General features: G+C 44.1%; 1 protein-coding gene across 1 annotated transcript in view; it reads right to left on the bottom strand.

Annotated features, from left to right (window-relative positions):
• LMO3 (LIM domain only 3) overlaps nt 1-19,971 on the bottom strand; it is a 76,400-nt gene extending 56,429 nt beyond the window's left edge. Inside the window, exon 1 of the mRNA XM_066634089.1 lies at nt 19,760-19,971. Within this exon, the coding sequence (XP_066490186.1) occupies nt 19,760-19,965 (206 nt within the window). The 5' untranslated portion in view covers nt 19,966-19,971. The remainder of the gene's footprint in view (nt 1-19,759) is intronic.
• Between the last annotated feature and the right edge of the window lie 1,172 nt (nt 19,972-21,143).

Genomic DNA, 21,143 nt, shown 5'->3' with positions numbered 1-21,143 from the left:
CTTTGCTTGGAGACTTTGGGCATTTGCATAAAAGCATCTGTACATGGAATGCCCCAGGATGGGCTGCTTATTAGCTCTTTTGTCTCCGCATCCTCTCATTGTGCCAAACCGTCTATCACATCCCATCACGCTACCATTCCCAATTTCTTCTCCTACTCTGTCTTTGCCTTGTTGTTCTCTAACCTCCCCATCCCCGTCCCATAGGGATGAGGAGTCCCAAACCAGATGCCCCTTGGCTCCTGTCGGCCTTCCCCCAGGGATCAGTTTAAAAGCTGCTCTGCCACCTTTTTAATGTTATGAGCCAGCAGTCTGGTTCCATTCTGGTTCAAGTGAAGCCCGTCCCTCTTGTTCAGGCTCTGCTTGTTCCAAAATGTTCCCCAGTGCCTAATGAATCTAACCTTTCCTCCCTACACCACCGTCTCATCCACGCATCTAGACCTCTGATCTCCGCCTGCCTAGCTGGTCCTGCGCATGGAACAGGTAGTACTTCCGAGAATGCTACCTTTGAGGTCCTGGCTTTAAGCTTCCTACCTAATAGCCTAAATTTGGCTTCCAGGACCTCCTGGCTACACTTGCCCATGGTGTTGGTGCTGACATGCACCACAACCGCTACCTCCTCCCCAGCACTGTCTACCAGCCTATCTAGACAAGAAGTGATGTCCACAACCATTGCACCAGGCAGGCAAGTCGCCACGCAGTCCTCACATCCGTCGCAAACCCCCCTCTCTATTTTTCTGATAATTGAATCCCCCACTACAAGAAGCTACAAAAAGTAAGAACATTATAGGAATTTTTGATCCCCCCCTCCCAGCCAAGAATTAAACTCACTTAGCACTTCTGCTGAAGAAGCACTTCTTCAGTTCAGTTGAGATCCTCAACAATCAATGATCTACCTCACTGGTTAAATAATAAAAGATTACTAAGATTGTATAATATAGTATCACTTGCTTTGAGGCACACCTTTCATCTAATGTACTTTAAGCAAAACAGTCTCCCCTGTTCCAAAGGTAAAAAACTTTCCTTACAATTCCCATCTGAAGAAAAGGTTTGTGCTATTGTACAGTCCTGTCTGCTTTGGTATCTGTGTCTACTATACAGCAAATGGATCAGCAATGACTTTTTCCACTACTGTTTTACAATGCTCAGTGCCTACTTTTTCTGAATGGTGTTGCTAGACATTAAGAAATGTGCCAGCCAAGCAGTGTAAGAAAACCCAACAGTTAAACTCTTGTCAGCATTAAATCCCAAGGATGCCCTTCAGAGCAGAACACACTTTCTTTTTCTACAAGGGCAGGTATGTCTACCATGCAGCCCAACTCCTTTGAAAGATTTAACAACAGAACCACTTCAAGCACATAATGTTGCCTTTTTGGAAGCAACAAATTGCTACATTTCTGCAGTTCTCTCACTACTTCATGGTGCTAAGAAAACTCTGGAAATGATGGTTGATTTGTATTTTAAGAAACCCGACAGCAGCTATCTTCCAAGTATCACATGATAATATTGCTAATTTTGGTTAGCTACTCTCTCAGCCCTGTAGCAAAACTACCATACCAATGCTTTGCAGTCAAAATTTCTGCTGCTGTTCACATGTTGTTGAAAAGTCTACTTTAGGCTTAGCTGTGCTCTTCTCACCATACCACAAACCTCTTTTGACCGCTGCTATTCAACTCCAACTACGTTAAACTGTATGTTCTCAATTGGCTATTTCGAGAGTTGGAAATGCACAGTTGCTCACACAGATGGTCTTCATAAGCAGGAAGGTGCCAAAATGTGCTAGAGTAGTGGTCTTGGATCACATGATGCTGACTTTTGGTTGAACCTGGTTCCTAGTTCTATACTGCTTCATGTCTTTGAAAGCAATACAATATTCCATACTTGTCAAGATACCTTATTGTGGATCATCTACTGTCATTTGGAGGGCTGCTGGAAATCTACTTTGGTCAAAGGATGGTTCATCAAATCACTGAACAGCACACTGTGCAACACAGATCTGGTTTATGCTTCCAATGTAGTTTTAAAACTGGACATACAGGTGGAGCCTATTTATCTGCATTAGTTCTGTTCCGTGACTCGGCACGATTAACAAAAAAACACGTTGTGCTAAATTCAGTAGAGTTACGCAAATACACTGCAGCCTGACACTTCTGGATGGAAGGAAACTAAGGCAGCTGTTATCCATCCCCTCCCCTCTGGATTGTAGGCTAAATCTCATGCTTTGCTTGGTGGGAAGGCTTGCTTGTGTCAGTGATTGCCTGCACCATCTCAATTGGGGGGGGGAATTTGGCAAACACTCCCTGGGTTTTTTAAAGCAATCCCCTCTGTTGCTACCACACCTGCCCCTGTGTGAGTGAGAGTGAGTGTGAGAGAGAGCTCCAGCTTGCTGCACGTGTTCTGGCTACATATATTTTTCCCCCGCCCCTTCCCCTCTTCACCCTTTTTGCTGGCTCAGGGGCTCTAGGAGTGTTACTGTTCCTTTGCAAGGAGAACCTCTTCCAGGGCTGTTTCCCTGCCTGGGCGAGGCATAGCCTTTCTGCAGTGTTTTGGGCTGCCTGGAAATGGAGCAAGATGCCAGTGCAGGGCAAAGGAGGCAAAGGTGTGTGTGACTTTCGGTTCCCCCACCCCATTCTCGTTGAGACAAATCCGTGATAAAAATCCGTGGATAAACAGGCTACGCCTGTATTTCACTTTCTGCTGCTGCTACAGGTAGAAAAAAGGCTTATTTTTATGATCCCTTTATTTTTCACTGTGAGTTTATCATACGATGCATTTTCAAGTACATCTGTATGTTCCCATGTTCATAAGTAACTAGCCATGCAAGATGGGACAGGACCTGCTGTTCACAGAATGCAAAAGTCCTGAACTCCCTCGAGTACACAGAACCGTTGCATGGTTCTTTGGATCCAGGCTTATGAAAATATGTCCTGCTCTTATCGTTAACTTAGTATTCATGAGAAAACTCTTGTTTCAGTATGCATGCCTTACTTAATACTAGAAGTTGAAAAAAAACTAAACATTTTCAATAGGGCTGACAGCAGATTAAAGAAATTGAGTATGAGCTGCAGCTGATTAAATCTGCATATTTTCATATGCAAAAATTTTTTTAAGGAAAAACACTTTTGTTTTCAGAAGATGCATGCACATTTAAAAGCAGGTGACATCTTAGAAGAGGCGTTCCCCCTTCTTTCTCACACAGGAATACCTTCTAAAAGAGCATTTGCATCTATAAATTTTATAAGGTTTTGACTTTTATAAGGGCTATAGTACTTATTAATCACATTTTAATTTTTAAATGTTGGTAGAAGGAGTAAGGAGGATGACACAAGACAATGACACTGAGCAACAGCTTAACAATACAAGACATTTGTTTAAAATGCTTGCTTGGCATGAACTACTCATTTACTCCATGGCATGAAACTACAGATTCAATTGCTTCATATTCAGTACCACCACCTTCTATACAATCAGAACCGAAGAAGAAACAACTGGGTTTTGCATCTTTTTCTGCATAGGAGATTAGAACTCTAGTCCTTGAAACTAGAAGCACAAATACAACAGCCCTGTAAAAATGCGGAAGGATGCTACAGATCAAGCTTAAAAACCCAGGAAGGCAGAAGTGCTTTTAAAAGAAAACAGCTGCCCTGTTTCTGCACAGGCCAACTTTTATAAACAGATGGCACAAGGACACAAAACACACACACACACACACACACACACACACACACACACACACCCCTGAGACTTTCTGCCGTTGCTCTCGAAACATGCAAGGAAGATCTGCAATAGTGATCTATGTACTAATTCACTGATCTTGTTTGGCAACTGTCCCATTCTCCAATTCTGCTGTATTATTGCCCAAGAAAATGGCATCGCTCATGGTGGAGAAACTAGAAACAGATTAAAAATGGATGAGAATTTGCTGCCTTTTCAATGCCAGTTCAAAAGCTGCCAAGAGGCAGACCCTGCCTCATTCATAAGAGGGCTGGTCCCCAACCCTGGTCCCACAGCCTAAATTCATAAGAAAATAGTTTATTGCTCCTTAAAAACTTCTCAACCTTCTTTGATGCTGTCCCTTAAGAACTCACCATGCGATTTCACTAGCCTTGCCACTTTAGATATTTTACCTGGAGAGTCGGAGAACGGAACCTTGGTTTATACATGCCCACTGCTCTCCTCACACTTGGCCTGTACCAATCCTTGGGAGCTTTAATTGCTTTTAGTTTCTCAAAATATTGTTTTCCTACAATAGCCCGAGTACTAATCTATCTAGAGTTCTATATCCCACCTTGAGCCCCAGGACAGATTACAACATATAAAAATACAACAAAAAAAAATTCAGGACAAAAAATTAAATGAATTTAAAACTACAAGTTTATTTAAAATAGCAAATCTGAATTTTTAGTTTTTCACTATCACTCACAACTGAATAATGATAACCATGAAGGGGTATTTGTCCCTCCTTCGGGGATGTGCAGAGCCTCCACTAATAATAACACTCACCTTGTTGCGATTTTTGCTTATCTCAACATTTTCTCCAAGGACCTTCTGAATGTGCTTTCGGACGTCACTTTAAGCGAACCCTAGTAGTGCCTTTTGTACTCAAAAGGGAATACAATCAATCAATGCACGCTTGTTGCAACCCTTTCCAATGTACAGTAAGATTCCTAAGGGGGGGGTGAGGTGCAGTGCCACTGAGCTACAGACATCTCTACATGCAGAAGGTCCAAAGTTGAGCCCAGTTTGAAACCCTGGAGAGCCCCACCAGTCACTATAGAAAATACTGAACTGGATGAACCAATGAACTGATTCTATACAAGGCAGCTTCAATTGCTCGACTTGTGTGCATTTGGACTTCCACAAGCTATAGACAAATCAGGCAAATAATCCAATTTAAATGTGTTAAGTAGGAAAACTTTGAATACAACATAAAAAGGTACAGATTAGAGTTTAAACTCTAACACTGGGGGAGGGCTGGGGGCTGGTAGACCTCTTAAAACAGGCTCTCTCATAGCTACAGAATAAAGCCACCCACTCCATGTACTGAAAAGACAAGATCTAGGACAGGGTCTACAGGTGCTATGTGGTCTCATTGTGAGTATGTACAAGTGTGTATCTCATTGCACAAAAATTGACAACCTTGGTGTGCATGACAAATGCACACACAAGCGACTATGCACACACAAGCGACTGGTTGCAGAATTAAACTAAAATGTTCTACCCCCCCTCTCAAACTATTTAGAACTAAACCCTTTCAAGGAGATTTGGCAACAGAGGAAATAAGTTTCTTTGAAGACCCATAGGCAACCTGGTTGAACCCAGAACTAACCCTGAAAGCATTTTACTGCACGGAATCCTACCAGTTTGTCATTAATATTATTACGCCTGAACCTGAAATACAGTTTGCACTGCTCCAGATATTAAGAAAGTAGCATTTTGTAAATTTCATACCTTCCAACACATGAGGAAAGATGAAAAGGAGGATTCACATTATAAAAACTGAAAAAAGCCCAAAGAATGATTGTTAAAGCATGAAAAGAGGTCATCCATACCAAAAACATCAAGCCATTTCTGCCCAATGCTGCATATATGTAACAGGGATCAAATGTGTTCACCTGTGGGTTGGTGGGCTGGTTCACCTGTGGGCTGGGCAGAAATGGGTTAAGGTGGCAATTCTATACAAACTTTTCTGGGGGTAAGCCGCACTGACTGAAATGGACTTACTTTTGAGTAAACACACATAATGTTGTGCCGTAAGATTCATAGCACAATCCTAATCATGCCCTCTCAGAAGCAAGTCCCACTGAGCTCAATAAGCCTTGCTTTTGAGTAGGCAGGTTGAGAATTGTGCTGAAAGTCTGAAATAACTAGGACAGAACCCTTCCCCAGATTCCTAAATGCCCAGATCCATGAGCCACCATACCTGGTGTTTCTACAAGAGAACCACAATGTTCTCTCGAGTCCAAATTCATACCTGGTCAAATTATTCCTGAAGCCAAATTTTGAAATAAAATAGGCTCCAGACAGGTCTGATTTAGCAGGCTCAACCAGCAGGAGGTTCACTGAAATGAATTAAAGTTCCCATTCATATCAATGGAGTTTGTACAGGAGAACCTCCCTGGGGATTATGCTTCATAACAAATAGTGGGAGAAAGGGTACAATTCGTGTTTGCTCCCTCAGATACGTGTGTGCGTGTGCTTTCTCCATCCAACTCCCAACATTAGCACAGTACTACAGTGGCAGTAAATTAGGGCAGGAGGTCTGGTCTAGAGGGTAGAGTCTCCGTTAGCCAGAAGATAACATCAGAAGGTCGCCAGTTCGAGGACACCGGCAGCTCCCTGAACGGCTGAGAATGGCGAGAACTTGAAGCAGCTGACAAGCCCAGCTGAATGATTCCACCTGCTCTTGGTGTGAGCAAGAAGTGTCTTGGCTGCCCTCCATGTGAAAGATGGAGCTGCTTGTCAGCCTGCGTGGGAGAACTGGAGGCCAGAAGTGAGACCAAACCAGGAAGATCCATTCTGAAATGTTGTTGGTTCTTGAAAGAGAGAACCTTTATGATTGTAAAAATCCCCTTGAGGGATTTAGAAATGCCTGCCTATGTAAACTGCCTTGAATAAAGTCAGAGGAGTAGTCCGATGACCAGAAAGGCGGTATATAAATACCTAGTTATTATTATTTATTGTTAACTTTGGGGGAAAGGGAAGAGCTTTCATCAGGACACACTCTTAAAACCTGGAATTTGGTGTAACAAGTCCAGTTAACCTCAGGTCTATAAAAACGTGAAAATAAGTAAATAAGAGATTATTATTTAAAGCCAGGGTGGTGCGGGGGTGGGTAGAAAGACAGAGAAACCATGAAGGTTCCAGAATTCTTTAAACGACTTAAAAAAAACAACTTCTCAATTCAGTTTGCTAATCCTTTCCCTAAGAACCATATGCCTGGCTGGAATATTTATTATGATAGTTGCATATAATGTACTAATTCAATTTCTATACAGAGAGGGATATTTTAAAAACACTCTCTTTTTAAGGCAGCATAATCTTAGTTTTTACCAAGATACACACACTCCAACATTCAGCATCATAGGAGTTGGAGTTAAAGTCTGAAATGGCAAAGATAATTTAGCCGTGTGTGAATAGCAGCACTTCAGCAAAACGCTGCCAAAATTAAATCGGAAACGAAACAGCACTTTGTAGTCATTGGCCGCTCAGCGGGGTATGCCTAGTTAAAAACCCAGAGTGAAAAGGGTGATTGACCTGCATTGCTACCAGCTCCACACAGCTGCACTTTCGTATTTTCGTTGCATTCAACGAGGCTCATTAGTTAATGCAACTGAATTACCTATACTTGCCAGGCATTCGTTTATTTCATACCACATGGCCAGATACAGCAGAGCAGCTACACAGCACCCTGCCATGCAGCTGGCTGGGGGGGGGGAAATAATGGGCAACTGAAAATAGTTACAGAAAGAATACTGGGATCGATTCTGGATCAGGAGGGACAAAACAGAACATTTTGGCTGCATTCCAGATTTGAGGGGGAAGGAAGAGGTCATGAGTCTGGAGGCTACTTTTCTCTTCCAAGTTACAACTCTTCACAAGAAGTTACGGGAAGGTAGATATACACTACTGCCTGCTCTCATCATTTTTAGGACACCTCTGCACTATCGACTTCAGACTCCTAGCCATGTTCCAACAGAACACCGTCGTTCTTCAAGGGAGAGGAGGCTCCTTCACCAAACTCAAGATTCTTTGGGGAACTTAGTATATTTAGAAGGGGTATAAGCCAAGTTTATCTGAAATGGTGCTGAAAACACTACCATCAAAATGAGCCTTTTCTATACCCTGCTAAGGACCAGCCCTAAGGGTGTGTTGATAGCTTCTGAAAATTTTTCCCCAACCTTGTTACACAGAGTGTTGCCATCATTAATGCACCCTCCGTCACAGTGACCCTGGAACAGGGAACCCAGACCTCAGCTGACGTTACCCAGAAAGTTCAAAGCCAAGAACAGATTCGTGTTTTCCAAGGCAAGAGCTTTTACCACATGCATACTGGGAAAGTGTGAAGGGGAAATACTGTTCTCCAAAAACCAGAGACACGCAGTGGACACAAGACAAAAGTGGACTGAACATAGTTTCCTAGTTTTTGTCCAGTATGTTTGGAGACTCATATTCTACATTTTGCACAATGCTCTAAGTAAAAACTGCAAAAAGCATGAGGGTAAAATACTGCAGAAAAAGTTGAGCATTTTCAGTGAATGGAATTAAGGCTTTTTCAAGTGTTACACAGCAACACACACTGGTTTACCACCAAACTCACACTCAACAGAGAACCACAGCCAATTCTGGCTCTCTGATGAGTGTACCTGGATGACTTTGTGCTTTCAAGTATGTGCTTTCAAGTATCTGCTTGCCACACTCACACTATTGTAAATTTGACTGCCTTGTGTGCACACCTAGAACCGCGATGAGCGAAGCAGCGCTTAAGAGTACCTGCATCAGACATAAATTACAAGTTCACCTCATGCAATACATACTACTTGTTAACGCAAACAGTCTTCTAAACAATAGCTGCTCTTTTGTTACCACAACTGACCATTAGTCAGGTATAACAGATTGTACAAAGTGAGTGCTTTTTTTTGTAAGAGGGCATGCTGCCAATCAGAATGAAGGACAGATTGGAAGAGATCAGCACATGAAGCCGCCATTTCTCATCTCTGGGGAGAAATATGCATCTCCATTAGCGGAGACTTTCATGTATTTTAAACAGATGCAAGAATCAATGAGATTTTTTTTAAGTTATGCATTTCTTCTTGTACATGACATGGATTCCTTGGCTGGAATTTATATATAAAAAAGGAAGAGTCACTCAAGCTGCAAAAGGATTAGCCTATTACGATGTCCTGTACACACACATATAAAGAAATCGCAACTGGTTCTCTGCAGAACAGAGACTGGGTGATTGGAAACGCTGCCTTCTACATTTGATCTCTGCACCCCCCCCCCTTTTTAGGAGATTTTTATAAGGAAAAATCTAATGTCTTCCATAATCTGTCTGTAATAATTTGTATGTTATATTCACCACAGTTTTACTTTTTCCAGTTATATTATCCAAGGTTTTCATGGCTGGTACTCTTAGCATTGCAGTAAGAACTGTTTGGGCTTATTCGCCATGGTCTATGAAGATTTTCACTTCCTAACATTTTTCCAGATAGTTTGCGTGCCCAGTTCTGTGACACAAATACAATGCTATCCTCACCTTAAAGAGAGAAACCTGAGAAAGGTCTGCTGGGTAAAAGGCAGCCAACATATCTTTCACTTTCAATACAGGCATTCTTTACACAAGCATATTTCCAAAAGCTTATACCCCTATCAAGTCCCAATTCAGAGATATGTTTTCCCAGGAATGCTGGGGTTTTCCAGAAACCTATCAGGGGTTACTAAATGGGAAGCTCAGTAATAGTGGAAAAGCTTTCTTGAAAGATGGCTAGAACAGGCGTGCTCAAGACGTCTATCGCGATCGACCGGTCGATCACGAAGCAAAATCCGGTCGATCGCGCGCCGAGCCTCCCGTCCGCCATGTTGAAAGGGGTGGGAAAGAGCCCCAGAGCTTCCTGATTGGCCTGCCATGTTGAAAGGGGCGGGAAAGAGCCCCGGAGCTTCCCGATTGGCCTGCCATGTTGAAAGGGGCGGGAAAAAGTCTGGAGCTTCCCAATTGGGTGGCGGGCCAATCGGGAAGCTCTGGGGCTCTTTCCCGCCCCTTTCAATCAATGAAAGGGGTGGGAAAGAGCCCCGGAGCTTCCCGATTGGCCCGCCATCGCATCCGGTGCTGAGGAGCCACGGCGGAGATGAGCGGGAGCTGCCCCAGCTGTGGCGCATCCCCCAGGGGCGGCGGCGTGGGCAGGCGGCGCGGGAGCCTGTGGCCGGTGGGGATGCTCTGGTTGCTGCTGCTGCTGCCCCGCGCAGGTGCCGCCGTCCCTGCCTCGGGCGCCGGGCGCTGCGAGGCTGCGGCTGGCGGGAGGGCGAGCCCTGGCGCCACCAACACCCCCTCCCTGGGGACAGGTAAGGGGAGCCCGGGAGGAAGCGCAGCGTGGCTGGGCTGTGCTGCCTCGCATCGCCGCCTTCCTCCCGAGGCTGGGATCGGCCCTGCGGTGCCCTCGGAGAACTTTTCCTGCTCCCAGAGGGTGAGCTGAGCAGGCGCCTCGGGGAAGAGGGAGGGAGGGCGGGTGGGGAAGAGGGTGTGGGGCTGCCCCCAAGTTGCCCCCCTGGAGGGCTCCCCAGCCGCTCCCCTGGCAACACACCTGGTGTCCGCCCACTTCCCATCACCCCCCAAGTTGCTCTGCTGGAAGGCTCCCCAACCCCTCCCCCTGGCCCCACACCTGGTGTCCCCCCACTTCCCATCACCCCCCCAAGTTGCCCCCCGGAGGGCTCCCCAACCCCTCCCCGTGGCCCCACACATGGAGTCACCCCACTTCTCATCACCCCCCAAGTTGCCCCCCTGGAGGGTAGATCTCCGGGCCTTGCTGGGTTTCAAAGTAGCTCTCAAGCCAAAAAGTGTGAGCACCCCTGGGCTAGAACATTGCTACCAATCTTCTCCTACAACAGGAAGCTACATGAGAGTACTGAATGTGCTCTAGGTCAGTGGTTCTCAAACTTTTAGCACTGGGACCCACTTTTCAGACTGAGATTCAGTCAGGACCCACCAGAAATGATGTCATGACCAGAAGTAACATTATCAAGCAGGAAAATTTTTAACAATTCTAGGCTGCAATCCTATCCACACTTACCCAGGAGTAAGCCCCATTTACTATCATTGTTAAAAGCATACCATAGTAGCTTGTTAAAAGTACAGCTCTGTAATATTTCCCCAAATGCAGTCACAGACCATGGTGACATCAAGTCTAATATATTAAAAATAAAATATTGACATGAATGAGGACCCACTTGAAATTGGCTTGCAAGCCACCTAGTGGGTCCTGACCCACAGTTTGAGAAACACTGCTGTAAGTGACACTCTTAAGTTCACATGGGGCAATGGCAGATTGACCAGTGCCTCACCATAACCAAGGTGTGCTCTCTGGCCCAAAACAGCTTGCTCCAAAATCTTCTGCAATGCACTAAGGATCCATGGCAGATGAGTGGATTGAAAAGAGTTCCCTGAACGTAGAAGTCCTAAAAGCCACTGCTTTAGAATCACAACAGAACATCATGGCCAGCACTGACGGTTAAAACAGTGAGCCTTCCCTCTGCCCTGTAATTCATTCAATGCCAATTTTTAAAGGGGGAACTCCTAATTGTAGGGGAACGGGGAGGATGTGAGGGAAGAGAAGAGGAGTTGAGTTTTACACCTTCAGTTCCACAAAATGCACAATTGCAACAGTTTCTATCAGTACTTGGGGGGGGGGGGGAGCTCACAACAAAATACCCAAAATATTGAACAAACAAGGTATCACGGAAGGACCCAAATTCTACAATTCAAACTAAACTGCCACTACATAAGGGGGGGACGGGACTAAATCCATTTTTATTCTTTAAAAAAAAAAAAAAAGACTCCAAAAACAACCCATAGAGATCTTGGAAATAAAAATACTTGAATGTATGTCTTGATAAATGTTTTACTATTGGTGTTAAAGGTTGGTGCCGTTTTACTGATCAAGCCTCCAAACGCACTATGTAGTTATTTCCATCATAGTAAGATGGTGCAAGTTTTTTTGCCCTTGAAAAATACAATTGCCGAAATGTATATAAATGCCTCAAATTAACTGTCACTTGGAGAGCGCAGTCTGTGGTGTCGCCTCTCTTTTTGCTTTGTCCCATCCACCCCCCGCTCTGACTGCATTATAATTATATCATCATGCACCTTTCATACAGACCATCAAGGACAGGAAACTTTTAAAATAAAATTGAGATGTTTAGGAAACTGAATTTTACCCTCAAAATTACATTTGACATTGTTGTTGTCTCTACAAAATCACAGTGTGTATGCAGTCCTGTTTTTGGAACTGGAATCTTGCCTTTCCTTGTAAAAAGGAAGCCCAAGCCTAAGGCGGCTAACAAAATCAACACCGTATTAACACAACAGCATAATAAATGGATGGTGATCTTTGCCAGAGGTAGATATTACAGTCTTTGCAGCAGAAATCTTCTGAGATCAATAGTGAACAGGAAAATCAAAAAAGGCGACATTAATATGTTAGTCTTATTATTTCGCTGAGATTGCATACCCTCTAGAGGGCACTACAAATTAAAAGCAAGTACGAGTATATCGGTGGAACATACTGTTCTAAGATGCTTAAAAAAGGCGATAGATTCTTTAATAAGCCTATAAAAAGGGTAGCTTGAAGCTGCAACCTAACTCTAATGTGTTCATTACCACATGCAATTTATTCTTCATATCCCTATCAAGTTGGTCAGTAAATATGAATGCTTATTTGCCTACAAAAAGAGAGCACATCTAACTACCTCCAGGATTAGCATAAAAATGGAGATCCTTTTACAGGTTCACTGCATATGTTCAAGTACATATGGATGCAATGAGGCAAATGACTGCAATTGCATTAAGTGCATCAACTGGAAGTTTAACATAAATAGCATATTTAAGTATAAGCAAGAGATTATGTTGAGGAAGAGACAAAGCTAGCTCAGAAATTGATGACTGGTCCCGAGACTGGAGGGTCTATGTGCCTCTGAATGCTACCTTACATGTACGTCTAAGTGATCAGGTAATGCATGAGCTGTTGAAACAATGGCTGTTGTGGCAGTTTCAAAAATAAGAGCTGCACTCAGCGACGACAGGCAGTGCTCTTTAGGAAAGAGTTTAAATTGGATTGAGAAAGGATACATAGCCCATGTACAATACCCAAACAGAACTTTTGTCTCTGGTCAAGCAGGTTTTATAACTATATAAAAACCTACTTAACCTGCTTGACCAGAGGCAAAAGCAAGGGGGGCAAATAAACTTTCTTTCAAACCACGAAAATAAAAAGACTACCATCTTCCTTTGGCTCTAGCAACTGAAAAGCTGTCAGGGCCACACTCTATGAACAACTGAGTTCTGCAGTTCAGATTTTGGGCAGGTGACTATAGTTGTACCCAACAGAAACATGTGAGAACTACTTAGGACTTAAATTGTCAGAATAAGCTCAAACTATATTTGTAATTATTTAAAAATATTACACATTAACAGCTCAATCTTACGGGCTATTTCTGACAGTGGATCTACCAACCCACTTCCGTAGTTGGCCCCACAATGGCACAAATGTTGTGCTGCCATACACATGTGATGGAGCCACTGGTGGAACTGGCCAGCAGCTCCAGGTGCATGCCAGACTTGCCTGAATGCCTCATAGGCCCAGGTAAGATGCTGGAGAGGGTACTTTTTGAGTAGTTTGGGCAAGGAGTGAATGCATCCTGGCCGAAAAAGCACATTACAGATCCTATCTCCAATTTTCCAACCCACCTAACCCCGTTCCTCTCCTCAGACCTAGGCCAGCAAAATAGTTGGTGTGGATCCAATTCATAGCTGTACACTGGACAAACAGCTATGTGACAGGTGTGGTGCTTCAACAACAGCACTACCTTGACCAGGCCCACCCACTCACAACCAGCTGTGAATTGGCAAAATGCTGGAAGTTAATCAGCACAGTCTAATGCCAACATTAACTGCCATGGATCACAGCTCTTCAAAGGAACTGCTGAAGGTCTAGGAAGAAGATGGGACGGCAAAACAGACCATCCATTTTAGAACTGGACATCAGACTTTATCACAAATACCCTACATTCTCAGTGACATGTATTGCTCCAAATTTGTTGCATTTCTATACAGTACTTGCAATAGCACACCCAATGCAACACACTTCTAGGGTATCCATTTGGCCAAATAGAGTACCAGATTAATTGCTTTGCCATCACATTCAACAAGCTCATTTGCACATAGAAGCTCTTCTGTGAGCCTGCTCACAGTGATCCTCAGATCTCTGTCCAGTCACCATTAGGAGATAGAGAGCAGGTTCAAGACACAGGACCATGTTGTGGTGGTGCCAAAATTAGGGAACCCCAAAATTAGGTGCCAAAATTAGGGAAGAGTGGAGTCAGGCTTCCTCTCTTCCTGTGTTTCAATGGAGACTGAAAACCCTCCTCCTTAGACCAGGGTTTCATGATTTGCTACCTCCTGAAAAAGACTTTTATTCTGTAGCAACTAGAATGTTGTAGAAGTGATACACTGTATGTTTCTTTAAAAAATTTTATTTTTCTTAAATTGTTTAATGACAGAGGTTTGCGTTTTTTAGATATTTGTAAGCTGCTTTGCATCATCAACACTTCTAGAAAAGCCAAGTTAAAACTGATAAAATAAACAGCCTTTTGGAATTACACTTGTGCGGCACAGTGATTTACATGTCCAAAGATATGGCTTCCAGAGGACAGGACCTCTGTTCTTCTAGAGAAGATAGCAAACAGGTTTTCCTGAGGTGTGTATCAGTCATCAGACTCCCACAGAAGTTAATTCATTTTGCTGCTAGCTGGTCCACATAGGGTAGGCTAGACTTCAGGCTTCTTATTAGAGCCCCAAGGCCCACCAACCAGAGCGAGGCACAGAACAGAAGTGGTGGGGAAGGGACCTTGAGTAACAGGGCGCCTCTGTCTTCATCCTTGGCCCAGGAATTTGGACTCTTGGTCTGCTCACCCCTCCCCAAAATCCACCCCAGTCTTCAGCCAAACTTCTTAGAGCCCAATCCTATGCATGTCTCCTGAGAAGTAAGTCCCATAGTCAATAGGGCTTACTCCCCGGAAAGAGAGGATAGGATTGCATTAATAACTGAAGCCTAATTGGGGGGGGGGGAAGGAGGGAGAAGGGAGCTTTTTGGTTGCTCTTAACACCTGAAAGCCAGAATCCCTTGTCAATCTACAGCGGGGTGCCCAAACCCTGGCCCTGGGGCCACTTGTGGCCCTCGAGGCCTCTCAATGTGGCCCTCAGGGAGTCCCCAGTCTCCAATGAGACTCTGGCCCCCCAGAGATTTGTTGGAGCCCGCACTGGCCCAACGCAACTGCTCTCAGTGTGAGGGCGACTGTTTGACCTCTCCCATGAGCTGTGGGATGAGGGCTCCCTCCACTGCTTTTTGTTTCACGTCTGTGATGCAGTAGCGGCAGCAAAGGAAAGGCCAGCCTTGCTTTGTGCAAGGCCTTTTATAGGCCTTGAGCTATTGGAAGACCTTCATTCATGCATATAAGTTCATCTTTAATATATTCATTTATGTAAACATATGTAAATGTATTCAAATTTTAAAAGTAAATTAATTCTTCCCCCCCCCCCAAGGTCCCCTACACAATGTCAGAGAGATGATGTGGCCCTCCTGCTAAAAACTTTGGACACCCCTGATCTACTACAAGACATCCAGAGATCTTCAGTCTCCCCCTTTTCTAATACATACTGAGTTTGGGTATGCTATTCTGGTCCATGGCTGGGGCATACCATGATCTAATGGCAAATGGATGCATTCTCCTTTCTCCAAGATACATTCTCATGGATGCATTCTCCTTTCTCCAAGATACACACCATCACTGTCAGCTTTGTTGAGAGTTACAAAGAGCAACTCTGAACTGGAAACTGCTACTGGTAAAGAAAGGAGACATCCTTTCACCTGTGTCCAGTATGCCTCCCTTGCAAAGCATCTTTGAGACAGGCCCTGCTGTCGCATAGAGCTAGCACTCTTTCCAACAACGCTCTTCCCAATTTTTAAATAGCAAGTGTGCAATATATCTTTCTAAAATGTCAGCATTTTTCATAAAGTCATTTCGCTGTACTGTTCAATTCACAGCAGAATCACCCACCTAACAACAGTGGACTATCAGGGTTGCAGCAGGAACTTCTGTACTAACCTCATTCAAGGAAAAACACCCTGAACACAGGTATCAAAAACACAACAAAGTATCAAAACCCTTAAGTTACAGTTCAAGTCTGACATCAACAGGCAAGTTGCAAAATCAGTTGTACTTCAGTGGCACTGCTCATGTGTGAAGGTCCCAGAGTCCCAGCATCTCCTGTTTAAGTGTTTCTCGTAGCAGAGTTCCATAAGGGGGTAACCAAAAATATGCTATGCCTGTCCTGCGGGATTGCAACCCCCAGGTTGGGAACCACGGGATTAGCAACTATGGGTTAGTTACTGGAGGGACACACTGGCGCTCTGCATGGCTCTCTAGCTTCAGTGGCAGCACTAAAACAAGAATTAGGGAAGCAAATGAGTGTGTGCCATATGGGAGGGGAGAGAAAGGAGAACCAAGAAAGCCATTTGCTCATTGAGCAACTGCAAAACCAGCCGTGGTTTCTTTCAAGTGCCCCTACTGAGCTCTGAAAAGAAAGGAGATCATGCCGAGGTGCTAGGCTCAACTTTTTTGCCCTACAAAATCACTGTCCTCCTCAAACTACTAGTCCCTCCCCATTTCAAATCAGCACCATTGTATATCTCCAGGCCCTTTCGTCCCTTAGCTTTTCACTGCAGTGGGATGTTACCCAATTCTTCAGAACCTTAGAATCCAAAATTATGACATGATACTTTAAAATTGTTCATTAACAATGCAGAACCTCCACTCTATGGCATCATGCAAGGTGACTTCAGAAGGGGAGCACGCTCTGCAATGTCCCATATAAGTGCCCCTTATATAAGTGCCTCCGCATCAGAGCAGCAATGGTACGTTGCCCGTCGCTGCCCTGAACAGCTCCAATGCCAAGAGGGAGAGGCACTTACATGGTATATTGCAGTGCATGCCATACTTTCCATGCTCTCAGAACTGCTTCTGGGTCACTTTAAGCATCAAGATTGCTGGAGTTCAGCCCTCTTCTAATTAATTACAGGGCTCTGACCATAACCACCATATTCAGCAGTAGCAACAAGAGGATATTCCCACCATCACTGCTTCAAGACACTTGGCAATTCTTAGACAATCTTGCCAGACAAAACACACAGGGATCCTAGATGCATTCTTACAAAACACTAAGGAGTTCAGAGACAGAGCGCACACTGTGCCTCCAATTTCCATCCCAGAGGCTCTCTGTATAAAGGATAAGTGAGCAGCTATGTTCCCTGCAAGGGGTCCAGGTTACTGCACAGACCCCTTCTGTTGTGTCACAACTGCATTACAACACCATATTTGCACATGGCAACACCAAACTTTTGGGTTTCGAAGCTGGGTAAAGCTCAGATTGGAGCTGCATGGCTGCACGGCTTAGCAGCAGCCTTGGTGGGGATATAGGAGGGCCTGGTCCTTCTCAGTCTCTATAACAGCAGTTCCCAAAGTCCCACTCAGACTTTGGCAACCCTGTAAGTATTTGCTGGGGAGGAAAGGGAAAGAAAAACCACTTCCTGTTTTCATCGCACAACTGGAAGTATTTTTTTCTTGTTTACAGGTGTTTGAAGCTGCTGGGAGGGCTGCAGTTGCAGGCTCCTCAGACCCTCCAGAGAGCCTTAACAACTCCCAGGTGAGTTTAAAAAAAAAATACAACACTTCTCTACCTGGCAGCAGCATGATCATTGATCATCCCAATCATGTTGCTGCCAATTTCTGGGTCATTCCCCTTAAAGGGGAATGACACTTTTACCATTTCCCTGGAAGATCACGACCCACCAATTTGGGAACCACTGCTCTAGATCAGTCTCAGTAGGCCACACCACTTACAGGCAGATTTGAAAGAACCAAGCATGTAGCTTAACATTAAAGGAGTTGTTCCCACATGGACATGTGGGCCTAGGCTGAGACCAGACATGTGAATAGGGATTAAGGGGAAAGATAGTCTCTAGAGCAGCCATTTTCAACCACTGTGCCGTGGCACACTGGTGCGCTGCAAGAGGTCCACAGGTGTGCCACAGGAATTTGGGGGAAGGTCATTTATTAATAGGGCCAATGGGAGATGTGAGCCCCCACTGGCAGCATGGTGTGCCTTGTCAATTGTCAAAAACCTGGCGGTGTGCCTTGACCATTTTAGTCCCTTGTCAGTGTGCCATGAGACGAAAAAGGTTGCAAATCACTGCTCTAGAGTCTAAAGACACTCTGCACAGAAAAATGAAAATAGCAGACTTTTCCTCCAACATTCAGCCTAAAGACTCTTCCTATATCCAAGTGCATATATGAGATAGGAAGGTTTCCAGCCAAGCCTTCCCCCCCCAAATATGCTACTTTTCTATGTTCAGGGTTTGTTTCTTTCCTCCATTGGGGTTTGTTTAGGCTTGCAGTTCCACCACAATATGATCTAGCACTGTCCAGGAATAGCTTTACCGAGTGATAAGATGCTCATCTACAGAGCCTGACAAAAACAGGAACGGAAAGGTCTGCCTCCATCTGAACTTCAAATTGTTTCCTTTGGTTTCTGTTCTGCTCTCTTCTGCTAAAAATCCCTGAATTTTTTCTCCCCACCCATCACTGAAAAAAAATACACATGTATTTAAGTATGCTTCAAGTATTCCTTAGACAGAAGCTGGTAGGATAATATATGGCAAACTATGCATTTAAATATGTGATTTTACACAAATGTAGGAAATGCAGAGACTTTGTAGACATATCCATATCTTATAAGAGCCAATCTGCTGGAGAGGGGCCTAAAACCAAGCATTTTGTTGCAGACTTTGGCAAGAGAGAACACTTGTATCATCCCTAGTCAAGAGATAAGAGTTCCACAGAAGGCAAGGATGTTTCATTTTTATCAAAACTGCCATGGTCTCAGCCTATCACCACTGTCCTCAAAGGGTGTCAGGATTGTATGGCATCAACAGGGTCCACCACATAGCCCTTTGAATTTCACATTTGTGGGAAAAAACACACTTAAATGATATGAAAGCTGTAGACAAGGACAGGGCCTAGAAGAGGGGGATAAAGGGGGTAATTTGTACCCAGGCCCAGGGTCAAAAAGGGGGCCCAAGAGCCAAAGGAGGGGGCCCAGAAATGTCCTAAGACCTTACCTTTTCCTATCTACTCAGACTTGGTGTTCCCACAGGATGCTGGGGACACTACCATGAGCTTGCGGCTGCAGCTACTGGGAAGTCATATATGCTGGTCTGAGGAATGCAAACACGACACTCCTTAACAGTGTCAAATCTGGGATGAACTGGCCTGCTACAGTAGCTCTTTGGCTTGTGGATCCACTTAGCATGAAGGAGTATAGAGGAGATCAGGGACACAGCTGTGGGACTACAGCTGCTGCAGAAGCAAGTTTTGGTATGCACAGGACACTTTCCAGTCTTGTGTGAGCCTAAATATGATGATGGTAATGTTCTGCATGATTATCTATATTTAAAAGATTTGAGAGAGGCTTAGGAAAGTGTTTGGTATTCCACATTACTGTATCTAGTTGCCGATGCTACATGAGTGGGTAGACCTGGGCTCCAAAGATGTTTCCAGATGTCTTCACCCTCCCACCACCCTGTTTTCCCCTCCCTGCCCCCATTCTACTCTCCTGTCACCACCCTTCCCCACTCTATTTCACCCCTTCCCCTTTGCAAAGGGGTCCAAAATAAACTTTGTACCCCCTGATAAGATTCCTCTCTCAGGCCCTGGACAAGGACTGAAAATTGGTTGATGAACTATGGACTCCTCTCCCCCCACTTAGCTCAATTTGTATGCTTGCCATTGTGCCATCCGTGTGGCAAGGTATCCGTAGCAACAGTCACATATGGTCTGCCTCGTGTGGGTTACGCAGTGTGCTGTGCAAGGGAAGAGAACTGAATGAGACTGGAGTGTTTTGTGTACTGCATATGTTAAAAGAGTCAAGTCCTACCTCAGGTAGTCTCTGCGACACAGGATAAGGTTGGCTTTGGTGTACAAGGTGGAGCCCACCTCCCCCAGTCGGCAGTCACAGCAGGCACACTTCAGACAGTCCTCATGCCAGTATTTGTCCAGGGCCTTCAGAAGATACCTGTCTTTGATCTTACGGTTGCAGCCAGCACAACCTTTCGGTTTGGTGTCTGGCTGGACTGAGAGCATTTGTATACCTGAAAGGAGAAAAGGGGCAAAAAGGTAGTCAGCACGTGGTCCAAACCCTCCCCAAAAATTGTCAGAATAAGTCAATAACTTAAACACATCACTTTTTTTCTTGAACAGTCTTTGGATATTTTTCCAGAGTTGGAAGATCCAATTCACCTCATTTTGAGTTAGGCTTGGAACACCAGTTCTATATTACCAGTTACCTGCAGTCAGATGTTCCATGAAGCCTCACGGGTTGGCTCGCCAAGTATCTCCAGCAAAACTGCTTTTAAAAATGGGCTTGTGTTTCCATAACTGGTGTTACTTTGCTTTATTTCTATTTTAATTTTTTTGTCTTTTTGGGGTATTTTTTTTTAAATATTTTGAAAATATATGCCAACACTCATGTTCCAGGAGAAATGCCAATGTGATGAACCATTCACTTTCACAGAAGACTCCTGAATATTGTTGAAAGTTATAATAAAATACTTTAAAAAATTGTTTCAAAAATCATAATTATGCCACTTACAAAAATGAGCTACTATCAAATATTGTTTGTTGTTCTAACAATGTTAATGCTTTAAAAAGAGTATCCGATAACGGTCAAGCATCTTACTGGTCAAATGTCCAACCACAGTTTTAGGTGCAATTTGATAGCCGTACATGCCAAGGCCTGCTGCATAGTTTTTTACCTGCTTTAACAGCTGCACCAGCCATGGATTCCCAAACAGGAAATGACATGGACAACGCAGCTTACCAAGCAACCTGTTCTTTTCACAATTTAAAAAAAAAAAATTAAATAAGATTTAAAATTTGTTCATACAGCAACTCCCAGTACATGAAAAACTACAAAAGGTCAGTTGATGAATGTCTTCGGTTTCCACAATACACAACAAAATCAAACAGAAATCAAATTGCTATATAGTCGTCTCCCTTCTTCTATGTAGACAAAACTTGCCAGTTTTGACATTACACCACATTCATGTAACTTGCTTTCCCATTCAAGTTACTGAATTTTATGGAAGTTTTCTTTTCAATGGGAAGGGATTTTTTTGGCATGAAGCAGTCTTCAGTTTGGAGACTGCTGTGCTAAATTTCTTGACATACTATAAGAATATTCTTACTGCCCAATCCTACGGTTTCTCCCTCCTGCCCAAAATGGTTTGCACTGTAACCTGGTGGGGAGGAGCAATCCCAAG

Source organism: Tiliqua scincoides, chromosome 7 (genome assembly GCF_035046505.1).
Source record: "Tiliqua scincoides isolate rTilSci1 chromosome 7, rTilSci1.hap2, whole genome shotgun sequence".
NCBI lineage: Eukaryota > Metazoa > Chordata > Lepidosauria > Squamata > Scincidae > Tiliqua > Tiliqua scincoides.
The sequence above is the reverse complement of the archived record's forward strand: the minus strand, read 5'-3'. Positions and strand labels throughout refer to the sequence as shown.